The sequence below is a fragment of the Marmota monax genome, unplaced genomic scaffold, assembly GCF_021218885.2.
Source record: "Marmota monax isolate L192 unplaced genomic scaffold, Marmota_monax_Labrador192_F-V1.1 WCK01_AAM20220418_F8-fsc00021, whole genome shotgun sequence".
NCBI classification, from domain to species: domain Eukaryota; kingdom Metazoa; phylum Chordata; class Mammalia; order Rodentia; family Sciuridae; genus Marmota; species Marmota monax.
In genome coordinates, this window is record NW_026695228.1 from 24,889,466 (window position 1) to 24,915,567 (window position 26,102).

General features: G+C 58.9%; 1 protein-coding gene across 3 annotated transcripts; it reads right to left on the bottom strand.

Moving 5' to 3' along the window:
* Nucleotides 1-1,961: 1,961 nt before the first annotated feature.
* On the bottom strand, nucleotides 1,962-21,914 carry Zswim4 (zinc finger SWIM-type containing 4). 3 transcript variants are annotated; one of them, XM_058576823.1, is made up of 14 exons: nucleotides 21,584-21,914; nucleotides 18,830-19,031; nucleotides 16,697-17,053; nucleotides 15,112-15,191; nucleotides 14,809-14,959; nucleotides 13,652-13,819; nucleotides 12,693-13,049; nucleotides 11,756-11,893; nucleotides 11,227-11,481; nucleotides 10,632-10,767; nucleotides 7,169-7,323; nucleotides 5,815-5,978; nucleotides 4,233-4,314; nucleotides 1,962-3,872 (listed from the first exon to the last, which is right to left on the bottom strand). In XM_058576823.1, exons 1-14 carry the CDS (start codon nucleotides 21,734-21,736, stop codon nucleotides 3,013-3,015), a joined length of 3,258 nt encoding a protein of 1,085 aa, XP_058432806.1. In that variant the 5' UTR covers nucleotides 21,737-21,914; the 3' UTR covers nucleotides 1,962-3,012. The 3 variants fall into 3 exon arrangements, with proteins under 3 accessions (XP_058432806.1, XP_046292897.1, XP_058432807.1); XM_046436941.2 differs by having other exon boundaries at nucleotides 15,043-15,191; XM_058576824.1 differs by having other exon boundaries at nucleotides 15,043-15,191; nucleotides 18,830-21,498; nucleotides 21,584-21,709.
* Nucleotides 21,915-26,102: the final 4,188 nt, after the last annotated feature.

The window sequence follows — 26,102 nt, forward strand, 5'->3', positions numbered from 1 at the left end:
CTGGCCTGGCCGAGTGAGCCTGCCCTGCTCCCGGGGCCTGCAGACTCCTAATTGTGGGGATGAACAGTGACACCTGTGCCTGCCGGGAACGAGGGACAGGGAACAAGGCCCAGGTGGGCCCAGAAAGGACACAAGCAGGCTGACCTCCTCCTCGGTGGCCTTGAAGGTGGAACTTAAAGCCTATCCTGAAATCGGCTGGGATGAGGGCCCCTTGGGCTGGGACCCAGAGGCTGAGGGGAGCCCCCAGGCCATCAGCGCTGGACCAGGTCCTCTTTCCCAGCCCAGGGGCAGGCCGAAGCCTGGGGTAGGAGGGAGAGTTTGTGTTGTGCATTGTGCAATTAATTAAATAAAGTCACTAGCCTTGTCCTGAAGGTCTGCCGTCTGGTCCTTGGAGATACCAGGTTTTGATCCCCCTGAATCCTGGCACCCGGGCTCCTGACCCCACCTGCTCTGAGGAAGGTGGGAGAAGGTTGGAATTTATTCATGTGGATGGAGGGTGTCCTGAGCTTGAACAGGGTGACTGACTTTTGGGGTGACAGGGAAACCCCCATAGGGAGCATTAACTGAGGTTACCTGAAGGATGCCCAGGGCCCGGGGGATGGAACTGGCCCCGAGGCTGTGGTGGTGGGGTGACCCTGGGCCTTAGGGGTGATGCGGACACAACTGGGATGTCAGAGTCTAGAGCTAGTGACATTTGGGGGGCAGCTGAGAATTGAGGCTTGGCGGGACAGATACTTGGGGTACTGGCACCAGAGCATGCAGAGAGGGAGTTTTGACTTGAGATGGTGGGCGACGTGAGAAGGACCCCAGGCCCATGGGGAACATTTGCGTGAGCCGAACCCGAGTGGCGCCCCAGGTACATGAGGAACTTCTCTTGGTGACAGCAGCTTAGGTACAGGAAGGCGCGCTCCAGGTTCAAGACTATTTTATCACCTCCACCATACCAGGCCACCAGGCGGCGCTGAGGAGCACGTGGGCGGCCCCGGGTCCGCCTGCACATACCTGCGGGAACACGCACGGCGGGGTAGGAGGCGGGGCCGCCCCCGATTGGTTCCTTCGAGCGGAGGGCGGTGCCACGAGCAAATCGCCCACCGGAGTCACGCCCTTGTCTGTGTGTGTGACCGCGGTGCCCTCTAGTGGCCGCTCGCACCTCCGGGAAAACTTTGTCCTCGCTTGCCCTGGCCCTGACAATGACCCAGACAGGCCCTTTGGCTGCCAGTCTCTAAAGACAGGAAGGCCTTGAAGAAGCCGCTCCTTGGGAAACCAGGGAAGGAGGACAACCAATGATTTCCTCTCCCAATGGTTTTCCCTCGTCCCCAGACCCCTTAGCTCTACTTGGAGCCGCATTTGAAGTGATACAGGCCCAGCATGCCCTGGCGACACTCCTAAAAACCACACCCACTTCTTTACCTGTCCAGAACTCTGCCCATTGAGGCCTAGTCTTAGTTCAAGTTTCCCGCCTTTGGGCAGGGTGCCCTTTCCCATCAAGGTGCACCCAAATACCTGCCATGGCCTCCTCCCATGCACGGTACCCCACAACCGCAGGGGCCTGGAGCCAAGGCGCACCCTAGTGGCCATTCTCGGCGGTGCAAGGGTCGTACAATTTGGGGCAGACACAGGTACTAAATCAAGATCAGTTGCCTGCTAGCTGGCTGCCTTTTCCTTAAAGGTTGGAGCCTCAGTTTTCTTGCCTGTAGAGTGGGTATGGGGAACCCCACCGATCTGTAAGGCCGTGGAGCCATGCAGAAGACAGCTGAGAAGCACCCAGTGGTAAACACACTCCATCTCTTTGCCGTTGCTCACTCCACTACCTCTGGAGGACTCCAGCAGCGGCTCCCATTCCAACCCTCGCTTCAAACTACGCTCAGAAACGAAGCTAGAATTTTTTTTTTTTTTGTCAAGGGAAGGGGGTGGCCCTGGCCCAGGATGCAGGAGAGGCACCCCCCCAGTCTCAAAATAAATTAAAAAGAAACTGTGTTCCATCTTTAGAGAAAAACAAAACAAAAAAGAAAGGGAGTACAATATACGGTTCAATAAATAGAAAAAGTTACAAAATGACGATCTTTTTCCTTACTATACAAGAAGGGAAAAAAGAGGGTGTGTGTGGGGGACGGTGGTCCTCCCTGCTCCTCCCTGGGCTGAGGCAGGGGAGGGGAGGGGAGGCCGGAGAAACAGTAGCTGGGACTTAACAGAGATGAAGACAGAACAGGCTGAATGGTGAGGTGGAGACGGGGGACAGGGAGGGACAAGCAGCTGAAGACACCAAGCTGCCTGCCTTTCTCCCCCAACACCAGGTTGAGAGGGCACAAGGGCCTCGCCTGGTTCCTGAGTCATGTGTCCAGTGACTAGTGGGTGGAGGGAGGGGCAGCGATGGCCCCCACCCAGCCCACCCTGGGACCCTGGTGCCCAAGGGAATGGGGTCCTGGCCAGACAGGAGGACAAGGGGGTGAGGTATGTGGCTGAGGCCTGAGACCTCTTGAAATCCTTCAGTGGAAGTGGGGCGTTGGTCCTGGCAGGGTAGGGAGGGGGCACAGGACAGGGGAGGGGGGCCCCTGAGCAGTGGGGGAGGGGAAGGAAGGTGCACAGGAGGGGATTCAGGTGTCCTCATAAAGTCCCCTGGCCAGCCTGGTGGGCCCGAGTGCCAGTTGGGAAGGCCTGCCTTCCGGCCCCTCTCCTGGAGCCCACGCCAGGGCTTTGAGTTTTGAGGAGGGAGCTTGCCTATTGCTTGTGGGGGGCCCCAGTGGGGTCATGCCAGCTGCCATGCCAGCTGCCCGAGCACACACCCCTTCCAGGCTTCTGGGTGGCAGTATGGCTTGTGCTCCTCGGGTCTTTACACACGTTCACACACTCCTAGGCACGCACGCAGGCAGGATGCCACCTCCTGCCCGCGTCCAGCAGGGCTCCTTCCCTGGCTAATACTGAACCCCTCCTGGGCCTCCAGTGCCCAGGCCCGCCAGAGTCAGGGAGGCAGGGCCCAGGGGTCCCCAGGAGTCCCATGCCAAGCACCGTCCCTCAGCCAAACCGCTCACGCACCAACAGCATGAGCTTCTTCTTGCCCTTGTAGGTCTGTTTGAGGTTCTCCAAGAATTGGGCGAACTGAAGGTGCCCATCGGGCGCCAGCAGAAAGGTCTCCCGGGCCTTGCCCAGGAACTCGATGAAGTCGCCGTAATGCCGCGGGCTGATGTGCGTGAGGCGCGAGTGGCTGGTGGTGATGTAGGCGGCCACGGCCGCGTCCAGGAGCTGGCACAGTGGCGCCCGGTCGGCGCCCAGGGGCTTGGCAGCCCGGCGGGCCCCGAGGGGACCCAGACCAGGCGCCGAGAGGGTCCAGCGGCGCAGGATGTCGGAGAGCATCGGGGCGCAGTGAATGCTGCGGATGATGAGGGGGACGATGGCGGAGAGCTCGTGGCGGCCGAGCGAGTGGCTGAGCGAGCAGGCCCACAGCACGTCGTTGACGGCGGGGTGGCTGTCCTGGTTGAAGGCGATGCTGAGCTGCGCCAGGGCCAGCGTCGCCAGCTTGTAGGCGCGCAGCGGCAGGCCGCGGTGCTCCATGTAGCGGGCCACCGTGAAGAGGTGCGCGTGGCCCAGACCGCCGGCCGCTGCGTCCAGCACGATCTGGTAGGCCGCCTCGAAGGCCGCGTGGTTCTTCTCGCACAGGGTGAGGGCGGGCAGCGCGCAGTTCTGCGGGTCCTTCATGGCGCACTGCAGGGCCAGGGTGCGCGCGCAGGCCCAGAGCTCCTCCCGCCGGGCCGTGTCCAGCTGCAGCCGCATGAGCGTGGCGTGCGTGGTGCCGGTCACCGCCACGATGGTGGCCGCCTCCACGGGGGTAAATAAGGAGTACCAGTTTTGCATGATGTTCATCAGCGCCTGGGGACCTGGAGGGAGGTCAGGAGGAAAGAGCTCAGGGTGAAGGGGTGCCCAGGGCGCAGCCATCACCCCAACCTGCAGCAGCCACAGCCGCAGAGGGACCGGCGCTACTTCTTTACCACACGGGACAGAAACTGTTTACCTTTCCCAGGGAGCAGGCGCAGCTGGACTGAGGGCGAGCGGCACGTGCGGGGGCCTGGGATAGGGACCGCCCTTGGTCCCCCTCCGTCCCCAGAGCCCGACGTTCCCTCCCAGCCTGGCCCAGGCTGGAATTTGGTAAAAACCCGCCTTTCTCTCATGTCCCCCAGTTCAGTGACACTTCCGGAACCAGAACAGGGAGGTGAGGGTGCGTCCCCTGGGGCTCTCACCAATCTCTGTGGCGCAGCTGACCAGCCAGCGAACCATCTCCCTCCGCCGCCAGGTCATGGTGTTCAGAGTCATGCGCATCACCTGCAGGGGGAAAGGGGACACAGGCGGCTCCTCAGCATCTCGGGATGGACTGTGGAGGAGGCGCCCCGGGCCCAAGGAGGCCTGGAGGTTAAGAGCTGATCCAAAACACCAGGGCCAATAGCCACACTCCTTGGTCTCAGTCTCCTCACCGATAAAATGGGGACAGAAACTGAATCTTGGGACTGCGGGTGTAGTTCACTGGTCGAAAGCTTGGCTAGCACGAGAGAAGCTCGGGATTTCATCCCCAGCACCGAGAGAGAGAGACTGAGAGAGACAGACAGACACACAGACACAGACACGGGGCAGGAGGAGGGGGCCGCAGGCATCAACCTCAGCCGTGGTGGGCACCGCTTCCTGCAGTGTCTAGTGGGTCCAGGCGCTCCTTAACATTACTATTATGGACCCCACCCCAGATCCTACATCAGGGATCCTACAAGGGAGTGAACCAAACTGTCCCCTCTGGAAAATTCCATGCTTCAAGCCGGCAGATTTCCCCCTATTACCTCAAAGCACCAGACAGCCCACAGATCCCACCCCAGTGAGCACCTCACGCGCTTCCCTCTTCTCGGGCCCCACCCCAGTTCCTGAACCCCAGCCCTGCCTTCGGGAAGCTCCTTCCCCGTGGGTCTCTGCGACCTGCCAGCCTGGTCTTGCCCGGCCCACACAGTGGTTCCTCCCTGTCCACAGCCAGTCCCACCTCCTGGAGGTGCCCCGCTCGCCTGTTCTCCCTGGGAAGGCCCTACCCCATCCTGCAAGTCACGCGGAGCTGTCCCCAGGGCTTTTACTGAATTTCAGCCACCCGAGGCCCCACCCCCAGGCCCCGCCCCCTCCAGGTTCCTGGGGCCACACCCTCTTAAGTGACTCCTCATCTACAGGCTGCCATCCCACTTGCAGGACCACTCCTTGCCCCACCTTTGGGGACTACGCACTCAGCTACAGGCCCTGCCTTTAGAATGCCACCCGGAGGGGCTGCCCCTCACCTTCAGGTCCCTCCTCCGTGGCCCAACCCTCAATACTGCAGCCCTCCTAGTAGCCCCGCCTTCTCCTCCAGGCCCCACCCCCAAGAAAGCTCCCTATTGGCAGGCTCTGTCCCCCCTCCTGCTTCAGCCCCACCTACCAATGGTCCTCAGCCAGCTGCACACCCGCCCACCTCCGGCTGGGAATGGGACCCGGGCCACCCGTTCCAGGCAGGTTCTGCGCCCCAGCCACACCCTAGGTGATCTGCTCCCTCTCGAGGCCCATGTACAGCTGGCCGGCCCGGGCTCTCCCCTGAGGTGACCCCCAACCTTGAGTCCTTTAGAAGGTGGAGCGTCCTCCAGTTTCACCCGAGGACGCCCTCGGTTACCCCAGACCTTCACTTCACGGGTGCGTCTGCGGCTCGGCCCACAGGGGCAGGTTCACGCTCAGACTTCGCGCCCAAAGGCGTAGCTCCTATTCAGGCCTCGTCCCTCGTCCCCGCTCCTGGCGGTGTCCCCGTCCCCATCCGCTGAGTGACCTCACCTGCAGGCCCAGTTCCAGCGCGATGCCGAGCAGCGTGGAGTCCGGTGGCGCTCCGGCCGGGGTGGCCGTCTTACAGGCGTCCTGCGCCAGCTTGAAGAGCAGAGCGGGCGAGTGAATGTTCTGCTGGATGGAGCCCAGGACAACGTGCAGCCACTTGGGGTCTCCTGGGCAGAGGGAGCCACGGGGGCACTGTTAGACCCACCCACCAGCGGCCCGCAGCTGAGCGACCTGTTCCAGGGTCCTCTGCCTGGGGACTAGCGGCACAAGGAGGAGGACCAGGCAAGGCACCTGTGAAGACTCCCAGCCCTGGCGGCCCCACCCCACCTGCCAGGTACGCAGTGTCCTTTCGGTCCTTCTCTCCTAGCAGGAGGAAGCCATGTCCGGCAGGGCATCGATTCTGGACCCAGAATGTCAGGAATCAAACGTCTGTCCTGTCACTCCTGTTGCTCCTGGGCTGTGTGACCCTGAGCACTGGCTGTCCCTCTGCGTGGAATGCTCTTCCCAGATGCCATGGACTGGACTGAGTCCCCGTCGCCCCCTGGCCTCCCAACTCATATGCTGAACACCCCACCGCGATGGTTTTGGAGGTGGGGACTGTGGAGGGTTAAGCCAGGTCGTGAGGTGGGGCCCTCAGAGGGGATCAGGGCCCTTATAAGAAGAGACACTGAAGAACTCTCCCTCCCTCTCTCCCAGCCTCCGCCTCGTGGAGAGTGAAGAAGGTGGCCATGTGCACGCCAAGAAGGGAGCTGTCACCCAGAAGCTCCTGCAGGCACCTTGACCTGGAAACACAGTATCCAGAACTCTGAAACATGGAGCCCAGGGCTTTATCACTGAGCTACATCCTCAGCCTGTTTTTAAAATATTTTGAGACAGGGTCTTGCTCCGTTGCCCAGGCTGGCCTCAAACTTGGGTCCTCTGACCTCAGCCTCCTGTGTCACTGGGGTTACAGGCGTGTGCCACGGCACTGACAGCCGATGGTGTTTGGTTGTGGCCGTCCGAGCTGGAAAGCTCTGCCCTCACCTGCAGGTCTTTGCTTAAACGTCCACCTGCTGGGGACGAGCCCGTGACAGGCCTGTGTGAGGCTCTGGGTTCCAAACCCAGCGCTGCCAAAGAACAAGTCAAACACAGCCCTGCTTGGCCGCCCACACCGAGACCCTTCTCTTACTCCCTTCGTGGCAGATCTTTTCCTTACTGTCCGCCTGCCCCGCGGGTCAGGGGCTGGGGACAGTTTGCCTGGTCCACAGAGAAGGCGCTCAAGGAATATCGGCGCAATTTGGCAAAAGGATCAAAGGAGGGAGGAGAGGCCAGGGTGAAGGTGGAGAGGACGGTGGACAGAGGTGGTCACGGTCCTCACCCTTGGCTGCGGTCAGCATGGCGGAGGCCAGTTCACACTGGCGGGTCTCCAGGTGGCCCAGGATGAACCAGCGGGGGAAGCGGTTGCTCGGGATGGAGTCCAGTGGGGTGGGATGGGGTTCTCCAGCGGGAAGCGCCGTCTCCAGCACGGGCAGCCTGGGGGAAGCAAGCCTGGTGAGGGGCGGGTGGCCCTGCCGACTCTGTGACCCAGGAAGACGGAGGACACGTGCGGGGTGCCCACTGTGGCACTGTTGGCCTACACAATGGAATATTATTCAGTCATAAAAAGGATTAAAGGGGCTGGGGTTGTGGCTCAGCAGTAGAGCACTCGCCTAGCATGGCGCTGGGTTCGAACCTCAAAAATAAATAAGTGAAATAAAGGCATTGTGTCCAACTACAAGTAAGAAAAAAAATAAAATAAAGAAAAATTTAAAGTCCGGGGCTGGGGTTGTGGCTCAGCAGCAGAGTGCTCACCTAGCACTTGCGAGGCCCTGGGCTCGATCCTCGGCACCACATAAAAATAAACAAAATAAAGGTATTGTGTCCAACTACAACTAAAAAATAAAATATAAAAAAAAATTAAAATCCTGCCACTTGCAGCCACCTGGATGGAACTGGGGGATGTTTTAAGTGAAACAAGCCTGTAGGACAGTTCTGCCTGTTGTCACTCATGTGAAATCCAAAAATGTTCATCTCATAGAAGAAGACAGAAGAGTAGTGGTCACCAGAAGACTGGGAGGGCGGGAGGACAGGAATGGAGGGAGGTGGACGATGGGTACCAGACGCGGCTAGATGGGAGGAATGGGTTCCGGTGTCCTATGTTACGGCACAGGAGGGTGATGATAGGCTACAGCAACTTATGATATATTTCAAAATATCTAAAGAGTCCAAGGTTCCCTACACATAGAATGGGAAAGGTTTGACATGGAAATGCGATTACTCTGATTTGGCCATTGCACGTTGTATGCATGTATCAGATTATCCCCCTACTCTAGAAACACAAATAAAACCGATGATAAAAAATAATAAATTGAGCCAGGCACCACGGCACATGCCTCTAACCCAGCAACTCTGGAGGTTGAGGCAGAAAGATCTCAAGTTTGAGGCCAGACTCACAACTAAGTGAGACTCTGTCTCAGATTAAAAAATGAAAATAAAAGGGCCGTGGTAGAGCGCCCCCCTGGGTTCAGTCCCTGGCCCTGCAAATAATAATCAATCGCCATCACCATCATCATAATTCATTTAAATAAAAAAAAAACAAGAGAGGGGATAGGAAACTGCCTAGATGTCTATCACTTGAAAGTTAGTTAAATAAAATAATGCTCCATTCATCCCCCAGGCCACATGCTGATATAGAGGGGAGGAGACAGCCAGGCGCGGTGGCGCACACCTGTAATCGGCTAAGGAGGCTGAGGCAGGAGGATCTCAAGTTGAAAGCCAGCCTCAGCTATGGCAAGGCTCTAAGCAACTCAGTGTTGTCTCTAAATAAAATACAAAATAGGGCTGGGGAGGTGGCTCAGGGGCCGAGTGCCCCCGAGTTCAATCCCCAGTACCAAAAAACAGGGGGAGGAAAGTGCTTTCCTGACACGGCTCTCTGTCACTCCCCATGGCCTCTTTCCCTTCACTGCCTCCACTCTAGTTGCCCTCAAACTCACCAGGTATAGTCCCACCTCAGGGCCTTTGCACTGGCTGTTTTCTCTGCCTGGTGGCCCCTCCCTCGCCTCCTCCAGACCTTTGCTCAAATATCGCTCAGTGAGCACTTCCCCACCAAGGAACTGTGACGCACTCTGCCCGCCTTGTTTTCCGTCCTCACTGCATTGAGCAGCAGAAAAGAGTGTTCACCTAGTCATTTATTTACGGCCACTCACTAGAATGTCCCCTCCCCAGGGCAGGGATGTGCCTCTTTGTTTACTGTTCTATTCACCAGAGCAATGCCGGCCACAGAAGGGGAACCTGCTTGCTGAATGATTCCAGGTGGCCACAAAGTGCCCTGTTAAGAGGCTCACTGTGCGGTCACCCTGACTCCGTGGGAGACTGATTCTGGGACTCCCCGTGGACTCCAGCCTGTGGCTGCTCAGATTTACGTGGTGCAGCCTTTGAAGACTCTAGGCCCATCCTCCTGTGTCTTCATATCTAGATTTAGGACACCTGCGGCAACGTGAATGCCACATACATGGCTGTCACACTGCACTGCTTAGGGAACAACAGAAGACAAAAAGTCTGTACGCGGTCAGCTTTCTTTCAAATATTTTTGATCTGCGTTTGATCAAACCCACGGATGTGGAGAGGACTCTAAAGTCTTGTGTTTTGTTTTGCTTCTGGCACTCGGGACAGAGCCCAAGGGCATTTTACCATTAAGCAGAAGTACATCCCCAGCCTTTTTTTTTTTTTTTTAATTTGAGACAAAGCCTTACTAAGTTTCTGAGGCTGGCCTCTAACTTATGATCCTCTTGCTTCAGCCTCCCGAATTGCTGGGATTACAGGCGTGTAAGCCCAGCTTGTGCGTGTAGTTTTCTGTTATGAAAGTTATTCAGAGTTGCTAGATGTAATTAACAGCAGTGAAAACTATTCCGGTTCCAAATATTACATAAATGACCTTGCTGTGTGACCTTGGGTAGTGGAAGACACCTTAAATCTTTTCGGTATGTAAATGAGGGTAAATACGCTCACTTAGCTAGGTTGCTGTATGGACTTAGGCCAAGGATCAGCCAAAGGCTGCACAGCCCGTATTTTTGGCTTTGCAAGCTGTTTGGTCTCTGTTGCAAAGACATGCTCTGCTCTGCCTCCTGCAAAAGTAGTCACCTACCAAACGGCGGGGTAGATGAGTGCGTGTGGCTGGGTGCCAAAAAAACTTCATTTTGGGGCACGGAAATTTGAATTTCATATATTTTTCAACCATTTAAAAATAAAAACTACTTTTTTTTTTTTTTGGTAGTGCTGAGGATGGAACCCAGGGCCTGGCACATGCTAGGAAAGCAGAGTTGTGCCCCCAACCACCCAAAATGGAAACATCGTGGGCTGCACAAAAATAGGTGGCAGATCAAATTAAGTTCATGGACTACAGCTCCCTGACGCAGCCTTGAAAAGTCCCGCATATAACAGCGCATTTTTCCGTGTTGGGGACGAACAGTTCGGGTGGAGCACTTGCCTAGCACACAGGGGGTCCTGGGTTCCATCACCAGGACTGCAATCAATCAACCAAATAAAGTAAAAGAAAACTTAAAAAGGCTGTTCTTGAACTCATGATGCTTACATATTATTCTTTCCAAATGTCCTGGAAAGACACCCCCCTCCAAATTGTTCATCATGTGGAGAGAGACTGAGATTCAGGTGGGCCACGACAAACCCGCCTCAAGAAGGACTCCACTCTGTGTACTTTTTGAATCCAGTATCACGTGGACATTCCCGTCCCCCTCCTGCTCCCACACCAAATCCAGGCAGTGTCCCCTGCTACCTGTCCTCACCTCATGGCTCGCAGTGCCAGGCGATAGGCCAGGTCGGGGTCATGGGGCAGCAGCGCAGTGAACAGGTAGCGGGCACAGGTGTGCATTGGCACGCTTTCCCGGAAAAGTACTTCTCCAAAGCCACTGAAGGGACCTCCTATAGGGACAGTCTGAGTTCAGCCCCTCGGTGTGGGCTCTCCTCCACCCCCATCCCACGTCTCCCCAGGCTCCAGGATGGATATGGAAGATAGGCTGGGCCAGAGAGGTCCCAGGGGCAGGCACTTGGCGCCGAGACTGAGCCAACCTCCGGAAATCTAAAGAAAAAAAGGAGTCCCTAGGCACCCTTAGGTGGGTCCAGACTCCCATGCAGGATGGGTCAGAGGCTGGAGAGGAAGGAACACCTGTCCCAGGGGCAGAGCTACCAGCAAGATTTATCAGCACAGAGGCCCTGGAGGGGGCGGGGCCAGCTTGGTGTGGGCGGAGACACAGCGAACAAGCCAATAGGACCAGACCATGGGCGGAGCCAAGGAGGAGGGGGCTCTCCCTTTCAGGACCTGCGAGGTCTGAGCAGACAGGGAGGACGGGGGCGGGGCCTGGGCAGGGGCCGGGGCCTCACCTTCCAGCAGCAGCCCCGCCTGCTTGCGCAGCACCTGCACCAGCCGCTCGTCCAGATCCACCTCCTCCAGCAGCGCCAGCAGCTGCTCCTCGTTGCGCACCACCTTGTCCTGGGCGTACAACCCCTCGGGCAGGGCCCGCTGCTGCCCCAGCCCCAGCAGTGCCACCTCTAGTGCCAGCGCCAGGTAGGACTCCCCAGGGCTCCCGGGCACTGGCACGTGCTGGTAGGCCACCTTCCGCTTCTCGGGTCCTGAGTCTGAGGGAGAGGGGACAGGAGCTACCGACCGTGGACCCCCTTTCTTGGGGTCTCTGGGCCCAAGCACCGCGATAGGGGTGGGTGAAGCAGGGGGCAGCCCAATCTCCCAGCACTCGCCACCGGGCCCCTTCTGGTGGTCGCTAGGTCTACGGGTGGCCTCACTCAGAAGCCGGGCCCATCCGCTTCCAGAGCGCCAGGAGGCGTGGCCAATAGCAGGGCGTGGCTAACAGCAAAAGTGTGTCCCAGGTCCTCCAGGGCTTCCCCCTGTGGGTACCTGGGTAAAGGGAGAGGGTCTCCTCCTCCAGGCGACAGGCCTCCAGGAGCGCCCTGCAGAGGCAGCCAATGGGGTCCAGGGGGTGGCCCACCCAGCCTTCGGGGTTGGTGATGCAGGTGGCCCCTTTCTGGAGCAACTCTGCAGGCAGAAAGAGGGCGCTCGATCCCACCCCTCCGCGAGGGCCTCTTGGGGGTTCCTTTTCCTGACTCCAGAGTCTCACCACTTGCCCACCCAGAGGCTAGCTCTGTTCTGGGGCTCTGCTGTGGCCACCCAGCAAGGTACAGGGACAACACTGGGCGCTTTCCAAAATATCTCCTTCTGCACCTTTCTGATGTTCAAAAGCCCAAATAGGTTTTGGGACCCCAGGGGCCACTTGACGCTTCTCTTCTTCTCTCTAGGGTGCTGTGCCCGCCGGACCTCCTGGCCTGGCTCTCTTCCGCCTGGCTCCCGCCCGTGGGTTGCTCCTCGCAGCACCTCCTCCCTCCCCTTCTCTCAGCTTTTCTGGAAGGGTCCTGGGCCATCCCTGAGCCCTCAAACTGGGTCAGGGCTCTTCTCAAGCCCAGAGCACCCTGAAGATCCTTCATTACACTTTGTTCAATTTCCTGGTAACTAAGTGACCCGTTCCCAGCCCACAGAACTCAATGGATGGCTTCTCCTGTCCTCCATATCCAGTCCCCAAAAGTTTTTTCTTTTCCCAGTCCTGGGACTGAGTCCAGGCCCTGCAGCACCCCAGGCAAGAGCTCACCACTGAGCCTCCTCCCCAGCCCCTTGTCAACAGTTCATCTGGAGACAGGGTCTCGCTGAGTGGCTCAGCGCCTTGCTAAGTTGCTGAGGCTAACTTTGAACTGGCGATCCTCCTGCCTCGGCCTCCCCAAGCTGCTGGGATGACAGGCGTGCGCCACCGCCCCAGGGACGTGAGGAGAGTATTCACCCCCACCTTTTTTCTGCTGCTTGTAGCTCTCAAGCTGATGCCGCCGCTGGAGCCGGAGCGTGTTGATTATGGCACCGGCCAGCCGCAGGGCCTGGCGGGGATACCCATGGGCACGCAGGGTGTCCACTCGGGCACAAGCAGTTGGAAAAGGCTCGCCCAGCCAGAGTGGGCGGCCCTGAGGGTCGAAGGCTGACTTATCACCGCCCACGGTGCCTGTGAGGCTGGGGCTGTAGGAGTCGCCGGCCAGGATCCGCTGCAGGTGAGGGTCTTCCCAGTGCAGGTCTCCAGCCTGCAGGGCGCGGCCAAATACCGTGTGGCGGGAACCTGTGACCGCCACCTCCCCCTCGTCCTGTTCCTCGGAGCCTGTGGGAGAGGGACCCAGTGTGGTCCAGTGAGGGGGGCCCTAGCCACGCTCACCTTCCCCCACCAGGTGCCGCCATGGGGTCAGACCCTGGGCAGAGGATGGGCACGGGCTTGCTCCCAGTCCTCAAAGCACCTTCAAAGATGCGTGGGGGTTGCTGGTGGCGGTCACAGCAGAACAGCGGTTCAGTGACCATCTCTCTCCCGGCTTGCCCTTTCTCCTCTCCTCTCCCCCGGCCTCTCTCTCCACCTCCTGTCTGCCTCTTTCCTCCTCTCTCTCCATTCTTTTCTGTTCTCTTCCTTCCTCTCCCTTTCAATATCTCACGTCTCCCTTGTGTTTGCTGGCACCTGTTTTCTTCCCTCTGTACTCTGTCTCCACAGATAACAGGAGGTGGAGCTAGGAGACCAGCTCTGGGTCCTGCAGGCTGCCTCTGCACCTGCCCTCACCACGTCCTCCATCCTGGTTGAGAGGACAAGCAACAGCTGGGGCTCCCTTCTCTCCCCGACTCCCTCTCTCCCCTCAGACAGAATTGCATGATACAAAGTCGGGACATAGCCAGCGGTGATGGGTTTGTGGGGGACAGCAAGCTGGAACCCTCTCCTACCTGGGCTGGGAGCCATGGTGGGCTGCAGGCTGGGGCCATCGAAGGAGTAGTTGCCTTCTTCCAGTGGGCACACGTCCAGCTTGTCCCATGTGCCAAGCAGCTGGAGCCAGCCCGCCCGCTCCTCTGGTTTGCAGTGGGGGCTCAGGATGACACAGACCCAGAGGGCCCCTGAGAAGGCACGGAGGAGGCCACATTCCCACCAGACACTACAGAGCATCCCCTGTGTCCTGGGCAGTTCTGCTCACTCCTGATCTGGACCCTCTGAGGTGGTGCTAATAGTCTCTTCACTTAATGGATAAGAGAAATCAGGCCCAAGGAGGAAGCACACTCATCCAAGGTCATTTAAATTAGAAATCAGGATTCAAATCCAGGTCGCCAGACTCCCCTCAATGTTTCTGTTTTCCTTTTTATCTCTCGCATGTTTTCCCCTTTAACACACGTTGACCCCTGGCCTCCTAGGCTGACCATCTGCCCCCCAAATCCAGCGGTCACCTATCTGGATTCAACCAACCTTGGGTTGAAAATATTTTGGGGAAAAAAATTATATTTGTACTGAACACGTACAGACTTTCCCCCCTTCACATTAATCCTTAAACAATGCAACCCTCCTCCCGTGGCCGTTCCTCTGTGTTAGGTGTTATAAGTGATCTCCTGGTGACTTAAGAACACGGAAGGGCTGGGGCACAGCTCAGGTAGGACATGTGCTGAACATGCACAAGGTCCTGGGTTTCACCCCAGCTCCAAATAAATAAGTAATATATGAAGGATGTGAGTAGGTTCTGCACATAGTAGGCCATTTTTAATTTTACTTTTGTGGTGCTGGGATGGGACCCAGGGCTCTGCACAGGTTGGCAACGTTCCCCCTCTGCGCGACACCCCCAGCCCATTTTTCTTTTTTATATGAGGGTCTTACTCACACACAGATTTTTGTGTCCCTAGGGGTCCTGGAACCCATCCCCCTTGGATACTGAGGGACAATAGTATGGTATTTCATTGTCCCTCTCCTGTCCCATGTCAGCCCCTGAGAGCAGGACCCGTCTGTCTGTTCTCTCCCAGCATCCTGTACAGCACCCACATGTTGGAGGTGCTCAATAAATGGAGGAGGATCCAGGGACATGCTCCTATCGGGGGAGCAAGACCTGGGCAGGAAGCCTTACCCAGCTCGTCCCACAGCTGCCGGCACTTGTCTGTCATGCCCGCGCCCTGCTGCCGCCACAGGGCCAGGCGCGGGTCTTGCAGGAACTGCTCCGTCATGAGGATGAGCATGCGCGCCCCGTTGGAGTCCCTCATCCGCAGCATCTCCCGCACCTGCACGGGGACAGGGCAGTGAGCAGGGTGTGGGGTGCCAGGGCTGGGCCTCTGAGCCCCCGTGCCCCGTGCCCATGCGGCACCTTGCTGAACATGGAGCGCAGCTGCTGGCTGGCCCCGTAGTAGCCGCCATTGGACAGCAGCTGCTTCACCTGCTCCTGGATCTGCTCCTCATCCAGGTGCCAGCAGTTGGCGTCCTCGATGCCCGCACCTGCTGTGGGGTCGGGGGCACCTGCAGGAAGGCAGGGGTGGGTGAAGGGAAGCCCAGGCTGGGGTGGGAGAGAGGGTGTCTGTCCCCCTTCCCCATCGAGTCCTCTGAGTCACCCCGTCTATCCCAAAGTTCCATCTCTCCTAGAGTAAGCACCACCCACCCTCCTGTCTGTCCATCCCTCCCACCACCCATCCACCTACCAATCCATCTGTCCATCCATCTACCCATACACCCACCAGTCCCTTTATCCATCCATCTTGCCCCGAATACCATCCACTTACTCACCCACTTAGTCTCCATCTCATCCATTCATCTATCAAACGCTATCTATCCATCTACCCATTCATCCACTCACCTATCACACTCAGGATAGCACCCACTCATTGATTTACCCACCCATCCATCTACCATCTACCTACCCATCCACCTATCCATCCATCCATCCACCCCTCTACCCATCCATTCATCCATTCATCCATCCACCCACCCACCCATCCATCCATCCCACCTGAAACACACATCTGCCAAGCCACATTATGCCTGTCTCTATCCACCTTACCATGGCCCCCATCAGCCCACATATCCTGACCCCTTGAACATGACCACACGGCCACCCAACCCATAATTCCCATGGCCCTTCCACCTACATACCCATCCCATCACTCCACCCGCTGACTGCCCCAGGTTTTCAACCCACGTGCATCTACCACTCGGGATCCCCACCCTCCCACTCACCATCAACCCCCACACCTGCTAACCCCCATCCAATTAGTCCCTGCCCCTGCCACCTCCCTGTGTCCACCAGCAGCTCACAGTCCCTCTCAAAACACCCTCCACCTGTCCGTCCATCCCACACAAACCCACCCTCCACGGCCACCACACGTCCATCCACACTGCAGACCCTCCCCGCACCCACGACGCACCCCAAGCTGGGCCTCCGCTGGTCCTTCCGCTCTCCGCCAACCCCACTGTCCACTGCCAGAGCCTCCCACCCATTTCCTCACCACCAGCGCCTACTCACCCTCCATCGTCCTTCACCACCCATGCACTCACCCCACTTATTCTCCCACACCACAATTCACCCCCTGATCCCAGCTTTCTGCACCCACCAGCCCCGCCCGGAGTCCCCCTCCGATGCCCCGCCCACTGCTCATTCAGCTGCTCTCTTCCCGCCACCCCACCTTGGCAAGCCCTTGGGTCTCTCAGGCCCCTCCCACGACCCCCATCCTCACGCCCTCCACCCACCCACGCAGGCCTGCGCCCCGGATTCTGAGCCGTCTCCACCCTGGGAGGACCTTGCACACTGGTTCTTCCCTTTGGCCCCCACCCTCTGCCCACGTCCTGGTTCCTGACCACTCATCTGCCCCAAGGCCAAGTATAACCAGGACCTGCCACTCACTGGGGACGTGCCCTGGGTCTGCTCAGGCAATGCCGTCTGCCCCGCCACGGCAGGCACCGAGGCGCCTGGTACCGAGCGACCCCCATGGCCGTGGGCTGAGCGGCTGCCCTCGCGCATGCGCCCTCACCGTGCACCAGGTTGATCTCGGAGCCCAGCAGCAGGATCTCGTCGGCCAGGCGCTGGGCGGTGGGAAGCACTTCGGTGTGGTGGGCGCTGATGAGGTACTGCACGAACTTCTGCAGCTGGTCCCGGTTCATCTGGGACAGCGTCTCGGAGATGGGCAGCCGCAGCTCCACCTGGCGCGCGTGCCGGATGCGGTACAGGGACAGGGCCACCACGTGGGCACAGTAGAAGAGGTCTCGGTTGTCACAGCCGCAGCTCACGGACGTGATCTTGCAGCGGTCGAAGCTGATGGAGACGTGGTAGAGGTGCTCCGGCTCCCCGGGGGCCCCGGGCTCCCTGACGTTCCCGCTCAGGTGGAATCCTACAAGCAGAGGCCACAGCCTGGTGTGTCAACCCAGACCCCGGTGGCCCCGTCCCCCTGCACAGCCCAGCTGAGCCCTGCCTGTGCCTCGGTTCCCGACTGTCCAACTGGAATGCTAACGACGCCCCCTGGATTTACAGAGAAATTAAGTGACCAAATATGCGACAAATGTTCAGGACACTGGTGTAAAGCTCAGTCCTGGGCGAACCCTCCTTCTCCTTCCAGTGACAGTGTACCACAGTCCCCAAGTTCAAGATGGTCTGTCAGTCTTTGGGTTACCATGGATACCGCCCGGCCTTTCGGAAGATGCTAAAGGCTGGTGACACTTGAGAGTGAGGGGCTGATGTGGCAGGCTAGGGGCCACATCACCCCCGTACCCCCTGCCCCTCCCTGGCCCCTGGGCAGCCCAGGTGTCTCTCAGGCTCATCCGACTGGTTGGGTAGCCTGGGCCAGCCCGCGTCACACAGAGACATGGCTTCCTCATACCAGAGGAGGCCAGCAGCCTGTGGACATCTGGGCACTGTCCAGGCAAGGGGAGCTCGACAGCTGACTGGTCCCTGCCATGGCCTGCCACCCAGGAGGCTAGAGTGCCAGGCTGGGCTTGTTTCCTGGCACAGCTGTGCTGGTCCCCTTGCAGGCCCCGCTGCCTGAGGTCTGAGGCCTTTCCTCCCCATCCCCCCCAGCTCCAGCTCTGCAGTCCCCTCCTCTCCTTCTAGTTCACAACCTTCCCCCAACCCTCACCTGGGCCCCGCCGCCTGAGGTCTAGGTCAGCTTCCTCCCCCAGCTCTGGACTCGGGCCTCCATCCTCACCTGGGCCCCGCCGCCTGAGGTCCAAGGCTGCCTCTCATATCTGACCCTAAACTTCTACTGGACATTCCTACCTTGGCTCCACTGCCTTAGGTTCCAGACCATCCCTCCACGGTGGCCCTAAACCCTTCTTTTTTAAATTCGGTTTTAATCATTTCTTTAACTGGCACATAACAATCCCACACATGTACAGGGTGTGGGTGATAACTCGGCACCGTCCACACGTGTGATGACCCAGTCTGGAGAATCAGCCTTCCTGCTCCTCTAACACTGACCATTTCTGTGCTTGAAAGCTTCCGATTCCTCCTCCTGGTTCTTTATATAATACACAACACATTTTTGTGACCTGCAGTCACTGCTGTGCTGCAGATGGCTCTTGACCTTGACCCCAGCCTCTCTGCCTGAGCTCTGACCAGCTCTCGCCTGGCTCTGCGTGTCTGGGTCCGCCTGTCACCTGGTCCCAGGTCTGGGATCGCTCCTACCTCTGGCTCTGAACTCTCCATCGTATCGCCGGGTCCCTCTGTCTGCAGTCTAGACACTTCTCTCACCCATGGTTTGGTTGCTCCTCTGATCCCACCTCTTCCCTTGGTCCCCAGTTCAGCCGCCCAAGGTCTGCCTTCCACCTGCAGCTCACAACCTGCGCCCAAGCCCAGCTGGGCCTGAGGCCCGAGGTCTAAGACCATCTCAACCCGCTGTGCTGGTCCCCTTGCAGGCCCCAGTCAGGGGCCTCTGCCAGGATGTGGGGTGACTGTTGTCTCTGCGCTCAGCCTTGCTTGGGCCTCGTGTCCACTCTGGGACCTCCCTGCCCCCACTTCCTGCTGCCCAAGGTCTAGGACCATATCTGAGGTGACAGTCTCTCCGCTGACCTTACCTGGGCCTCCAAGCCCGAGGTCTGGAAGCTTCCACCACAGCCCCCCTGCACCCCCGCCTGCGCTGGACCTCCCTGGAGGGCTGGGGACAGACACTCACCCACTTGCAGCACCCGGTCGACAGCCCCGCTCTGCAGCAGGTGCAGCCCGCGGGTGAAGGGCACCCGGGCGTCCTGCTCGCCCTCCGGGGGCTGGTAGCCCAGCGAGGAGTACATGCATATTTCCCGCTCACTGCGTGGAAACGACCAGAAGACGATGCGCTTCTGAACCGGCTCCGGTACCCGGGAGAAGCGCTCCTCCACCTGCAGGAAGGGCTGGTGGGTCAGAAGCCGAGCTGGAACCCTTGCTGGACAACCCTCTGCTGTTTACAAGAGGCACACGCACACGGCCTGGGCAAGCCATCGGCCTCCCTGAACCTCAGCATCCCCAGTGTAAAGCGGGATGTGAACAGCAGCCATCTCCTGAGATACATATGCTCAAGTGAGCCAGGTTGCCTGTTGTCGCAGCGACTCAGGAAGCTGGAGAGAGAGGACTGCTTGAGCTCAGGGGTTCAGGAACAGCCTGAGCATCAGAGAGACCCCATTTCTCTCTCTCTCTTTTTTTTTTTTTTTTTTTGGTGGTGCTGGGGATTAGAACCCAGGGCCTTGTGCATGTCAGGCAAGCACTCTACCAACTGAACTACATCCCCAGCCTGAGACCCCATATCTTTAAAATAAAGAACAAAAACAAAAAACTGAGCTTCACAGCAAGAAGCAATCCTGGTGACTCAGGAGGCTGAGGCAGGAGGATCTCCAAGTTTGAGGCCAGCCTCAGCAACTCAGTCAGACCCTGTCTCAAAATAAAAAAATAGGCTGGGAGCCAGGCACAGTGGCGCATGCCTGTAATCTCAGCAACTCCGGAGGCTGAGGCAGGAGGATCACAAGTTCAAAGCCAGCCTCAGCAACTTAATGAGGCCCTAAGCAACTTAGCGCTACCTTGTTCTCAAAATAAAAAAATAAAAAGGGCTGGGGAGCATGCCTGAGGCCCTCGGTTTGACCCCCGGGCACCACAAAAAATAAAAAAAATGTGGGAATGTGGCTCAGGGGTAAATCGCCTCTGGGTTTCACCCCAGTACAAACAAAACGAGACAGAGAAACCACAGCCATCCAACACACCCAGCACTGATGCATGTAAAGCACTTAAAATGATGCCTGGTCCATCCTTAGCATTCCAGAACTTTCTACAGATTCCCTCCAGGATTCCAGGTCCCTGGGTTCTGGCATAAGATTTTCCCACTTCCAGGCACTGGGGGGGGGTCAGAAGGAAGTGACATAAAAGTGATAAGAATGAAGATCAAGGGTGACTTTCTCAGTGTGCACTGTGTGGAATGTCCTGGGGACTGACTTCCCTGACCTCACAACCACCTGGCCCACACTGAGCCTCCACCTTGTCTTACAGCCAGGGGAAGCTGAGGCTCAGGCGCACAGCGACTTCGTTTGTTCAGGGTCCCCAAGCTGGCTCCATTCCTCCGTTTCCTCTTTGAGCCCCTCCCCTGGGAAGGGCCCCCAGGAATCGAGGTGTGCCCAGGCCACCCCTGTGGACTCCAGGCAATGAAACCAGCTGGTTGAGCCTGCCCTCCAATCTGGGTTTGCTATTCACAGGCTGGGTGACCTTGGGCAAGTTTCCCAACCTCTCTGTGCCCCAGTTCCTTCAAAGTGAGGATGACAATCCTCAAAGGGTGAAAGAACTCCTCTAGCATCTGGCCTATCCACGGCAGGTACACACACGGGAGCCCTAGATATGGTTTGGGGATTATTCTGTGTATCTCCCACACAATAAAGGGGACTTAGCCCCTGTCCTATGTAGGTTTCTAGGGGAAGTGGGAGAGCCGGTGACTGGCCCAGTGACAGTTGGCAGATGACTAAGGAGGGATTTTCCGGTCCGTGAATCAGCCTACTCCATGCACAATCGGCCGAACCCATCAGTCTTGGACCCATCAGACTTGGGAGCAGAGAATGCCCCCCACAGTCAGAGGACAGAGCCTGTGGGGGCTGCACTTGCTTAGTGAGGCTCAGACACATCTCCAGCTCCTTGGGGCCCACACCCAGGACAAGAAAGAGGACTTCAAGGAGCCCCCCAGAAGCCACAGATGTGGGGTTCCAGGTGTACCTGTACAGGTACCTCCTAGGCTCTGCCTGGGCTCTCCCTCCCAGAAGCACTGGGATAGCTTGGTGGGGGGAGGGGGAGGTGAGATGTGGGGGAAGGGAAGACCCCCTGAGCCACCCCTGCTGCCAGGGGCTGGGCAGCCTCCGGAGGGAGGATCTGGAGAGGAGGAGGACCCCAAAGATGGGTGGGTTCTGTAGACCTGAGGGCTGGGATAGGAGGGCAGAAAGGGGGTGTCCTGAGCTGGGATCTGGAGACCTGGGAAGTCCTCCACCTGGGGATATGGAGGGCAGGAATGGGGAAATGTGGGCTCCCAAAGTGGGAGCTGTTCCTAAGAGTTTGAGAGAGGAGTGAGGTCTTAGTGGGGCGTCCTCACTGGGAGATGAGGGTGCCGTGGGAACACCAGGTACCTAGCGATACGGGAGGACCCAGGGGTCAGGGACAGAGAAGGAAGTGCCCCGCGTGGGAATCTGGGGCGCCGAGGGGTGGGGATGGGGCGAAGGGAAGGAGGGTGGTCCCAGGGTCTGAAGAACAGCCACGGAGGATGCGGGAGCGATTCGGGCAGTGTTAGGGCTCTAGGGGGTGCAATCTCAGGGGGTCTCAGAAGCAGAGGTGGGTCCGGAGTCTCTGGGAGGAGAAGGGGTGAAGAGAAGGGGCGTTGAGGACAGGGCTGGGGGTGCGTCCCTCCCAGCACCCCTCCCCCCTCGGTCACCTGTTCGAAGGCCCAGCTCTCGGCTACTCGCTTGGCGCTGAGGTCCAGTAGCGCCTCGGGTCGGCCCCGGCCGCGCGCTGCCCCGGCCCCGGCATCTCGCTCCTCCGGTCCCGCGGGGGAGCCCCGGCTCCGCTTGGCCGCGGGGGGGTCCATCGGCCGGGCCGGGGCCGGGGCGGGGCCTGCTTGGGGGGGGTCTGTCCGGTGCTCACTTCGCTTCGCCGGATCCCGCGGCCCCTACTCGCTTTCCTGTCCTTCCGCTGCTCTCGGCCGCCCCGGGACCCCCGCTGCACCCACCCCGCCCCGCACCGGGCCAGCCGGGTGATGCGGCCCCTTTAAGACTCTTCACAACAATGAAGCTGCTTTGGCCGCCGCTTTATCCACCGCCGTTGTCCCGCCCCCGGCGCCTGTCCCCATTGGACCCCCCCTCGGCCTCCGCGGTCCTCTCCTATCATTGGCTGCGCTTCCAGACCCGTCTCCAATATTCCACTGCTCATTCGTTGGCTGAGATGCCTGTTTTCTCGCATCCACTCAATCAGAGAGTAAAGCGAGGGGCGCTGTCAATCACGGGGCGCCGCAGGCCAATCAGATCTGGAGAACCCCTGTGGCGCATGCCTTATGCGGAGTTTCGGGGCGGGCCCTGGGTTCATTCACAACATTCCTCCCCCGCCCCCCTCGGGCTGGACAGTGCGCCCGGGGCAGCTGGGGCTGCGCCCACACACGGCTTTGTTTACTGAGGGTCGCTTCCGGGCGCTGCATGGGGACAATCAACATAAGCCAGCCAGGAGCTAGACGGAGCGGTGGGATCCTGGGCAACAGCTCAGCCTCTCTTCTCTCCGGGCTGTGTGACCCCCAGGAAAATCACTCAACCTCTCTGGGCTCCGGGTCGTTTTGATGCTTCGGGAGGAGGGCTGTGGGTCGCAGCCTTCCTTGTAGAGTTTATGTGGGCTGCAGACCCTTTCTCCTGAAACCGGGCTCACTTAGGAGGTCTGTAGACCATTCCTTGAGCTTCAAGCTAGGATACTCCCCAATCCTTTCTACTTCCTAAACAATATGTTGAATCATATGAAATTCCTCATTTTCGACCTGTAAAAGTGGGAATTTCATTCCATGTAATACATGTCAAATCCCACCACTTCCCATCACTTTCCAACTCAGCTTGTTCAGGCCACCACCTCTGGCCTGGAAACCGGCCTTATCTTCCATGGGTCGTTCCCATCCCCAGCCCATGATCTCAGAGAACCTTCCTCACTCTTCTCTCCACTATCGTGGATCCATCATCTATTCCTGAGGCTAATTTCTGTCCCACTCCTGACTGTGAGCCCCAGGAGGCTGGAGTTCCTCTCTGCAGCACCTGGAACGCATACAGTAGGTACTCAGCCTACAGCTCCTCCAAGGAACCAGCTTGTCCTTCACCCCCATTTAGTTGAAATGCTTGCCGCGCAGGAGGACCTCAAGCCGCCCCTCAGAGGCCTGACTCTCCCCTCCATATGGACACTTCCCTCTGACCAGCCAGGGGTGGCCGTGGCCACCAGAGGTCTCGAAACTTTAAGGTGGGGCTAGTGCAAAGTGCTCAGTGGTGGAGCACTTGCCCTGGGTTCCATCCCCAGTCCTGAAAGGGTACACACACACACACACACACACACACACACACATTTTAATTAAAATACTGGTTAAATGTTGAGATGGTGGCTAAACATAATACATTGGTAAATCTAGCCCCCTGTTGAGTTTCACGTGGTGTCAGGACATTCAACCTGGCTGCGATGTTTCTACTGGACTTTGCTGTCGGGAGAAACCAGGGCCGTGTGGGTCACCACAGAGGCGGCCACTCGTGTGGTGCTGTCCCTGTTGAGATGGGTGATGGAGTTTGGGCTTCCAACGGCACTGGCCAGTGGGGAGCGTCACCATCTCCCAGATGAGGAAACTGAGGCTTGGCGGGCCTGAGGTCACCCAGCAGGAAGGGCGAGCCACGTGGAAGCCAGGTGGGGCTGTGTGGAGTCGGAGGTTGCAGGGGCCGGGGTGCGGGTGTGCGGGTGTGTGCGGGTGTGCTGGGATGGAACCCAGGGCCTGGCACGGGTGAGTCCCACCCCCACCGGGGGCGAATCTTTCTTAGGAAGGATTTGGGGCCATGTGGGAGGAAGTAAGGGGTGGGAGGCAGGGGACCTGGCAGATCCCCTCGATCTAGGCCTGGCTTTCCAGCACCCACCAGCCATGTGACAGCCAGCCCGTCCTTGCCCTCCAGGGGGCATAGTGGTGTCCTGAGGGCACCCTAGGCCAGCGGGTTGGTCCTAAGAGAACAGAGAATGGGTGTCATGGGCTGAGGGTGCTCTGTCCTCTAATGGGGTGAATATTGACGGCACCCCGTCTCACATGCCAGAAGTCTGGGACACAGAAAGACACACTACTCTGAATCGCAGTCTGTGTCCACATCTGCAGCACAGCCCGGTGGGGGCCAGCCCATCTCAAAGGCTCACTGCCACCCTGTGCCGGACAGGGAAGGTGGGCAGGGAGCTGACAGAATGACTTGCCCTGGGCCCACAGCAGGAGAAGGAAGCGCCTGAGCAGAGTTTGGGAAACAGGAACACTGGGCTCTCATCCATTGATTCTATGGGTGAGGGAAAAGATGCTCAGAGAGGGCTGGGAAACTGCCCAAGGCCACACAGTAATCCTGGGAGAATGTGGGACGTCCAAAAGGCCCCTGGGAGGTAGGGAGTCCGCAGGATGAAGTCTCTAGGCTTATTTCAAGTTGGCCTCCTTCCAGGCAGAACTTCAGGGGAGGAGAAGTGGGGGACTGGTGAGGCGTGGGTCCCAGTCACTCGCGCCCTCCGTCTCGGGGCAGCCCGCGAGCTCTGGCTTCGGGAAATGGAAGCCACATTCATCCCTGCCGCAGCGTGAGCTCACTGTCTAGGCATGTGCAGCTCCTGACCCCAAACCCACGCGTCCTCTCTCGACCTGACCCACGGAATGGAAATGGGGCTTCCCGGAGGCTCGGACGAGGGAGGGGACCCTGACCTCTGGCTCAGGACACCCCACCCCACTTCTCTGAGAGTCCAGGCCCCTGCACCCGAACCCCTGCTGACGCAGCAGGAAACCAGCCCAGTCAGTCACTTGCTTCCTGGTGGAGATGGCCGGCTGGCAAGCAAGAGCTGCCTGCGTCTCTTTCCTTCCTCTCCAAACACCAGTTCACGTGCGAGAATCAGGGCCTGGCCAGGAAATGGGCATTCCAGGCCCGGGGGAGGTGCAGGAAGAGGCTTGAGTGAGAAAAATTGGATCTGAAAACTCACATTTAATGACACCCCTGGCCCAGGGGGGTGGCCAAACTTGAGTTTCCTCGTCCCCATCCTCCAGCACCCAAGGGCTGTACCCAGTTACATCAGCAAGTCCCAAGTCCTTCAGGCTCCTGAATCCACACAAGGGCAGGGTGTTGGGCTCTCCATTTAACAGATGGGACAACTGAGGCTCAGAGAGTTAGACACTTGCTAAAGGTCACACAGCTAGGTGGCGAAAATATGGTGTAGAACTTGAGGTGTGGGGTTTTGGAGTCTGGGGTCCGGTGCTAAAGGGGGGCTTGTGGGCAGGTGGAAGTCCTGGTGGGGGGAGGTCCAGGGGAAGGATGGGAAAATGAGGCTGGGGCCAGGGGGGCAGGCGAAGGGGGACAAACAGGTGGGTCCACATTCCAGACTCCCTACCTGTAGCTCCCGAAAGCTCTTTTGCCCCCGAGGTCCTTCCTCCTCCAAGGGGCTGGCGGAGGAGACACAAAAGGAGCCAATTTTCAGGGCTCTCTGGCCCGCCCGCGCGCCCGCCTGTGGGCGGCCCTGGCCCCCGGCCTAGGCGCCTCCTGGTGGCCGAGGCAGGTGCCAGATGGCACCAGGGCCCAGCCTGTCGTGGCTCTTTCCTCTTCAGACAGGAAGGTGGAAAGATAGTTTTCAAAAGACGGTGGCTCTCAAAGGCATGGAAAGATGCGAACGTGTTAAATTTTAATTTAACTCCTGCGGAGCCGGCAGATGCCCCAGCGCATCAAAGGGCCGGAGCCGGAGGCGCAGGCGTTCGCGGGTCCAGGGTGTGAAGCGCAGGCGCCCAGGCCACCGGCTCCCCGTGGGTCGGAGGTGGCCCTGCAGCGTCCCAGGCCCCGAAGCCTGGAGCCCAGTGGGTTAGAAGGACGACGCGTGGCTCCGCGGCTCCAGCCGGGAGTCCTGGAGGGGTTCAGACGGCCAGTGGCGCGGTACCCGCGACGGCTGTGCAGAGCCGCGCAGGACCGGCTCCTGGAAGCCGGGCTGTCCTCGCAGAAAGGAGGGCCGCGCCCGCCCCAGCACACCTGTGCCCGGGGCTCCGGGCACCGCAGCCAACAGCCACCACCAAGACCGCATGGGCCTGAGACAGGGGACCTGCGTGCTCTGTGTGCGGCCCCGGGTGCCACCCCAGCACACGCAGCAAAAACAGACCGAAGCAGAAACTCAGAAAGGTCCCTACCAGGGCAGGGGACAGGGCAGGCTGCTCCAGGGGACATCTGGGGAGGGCA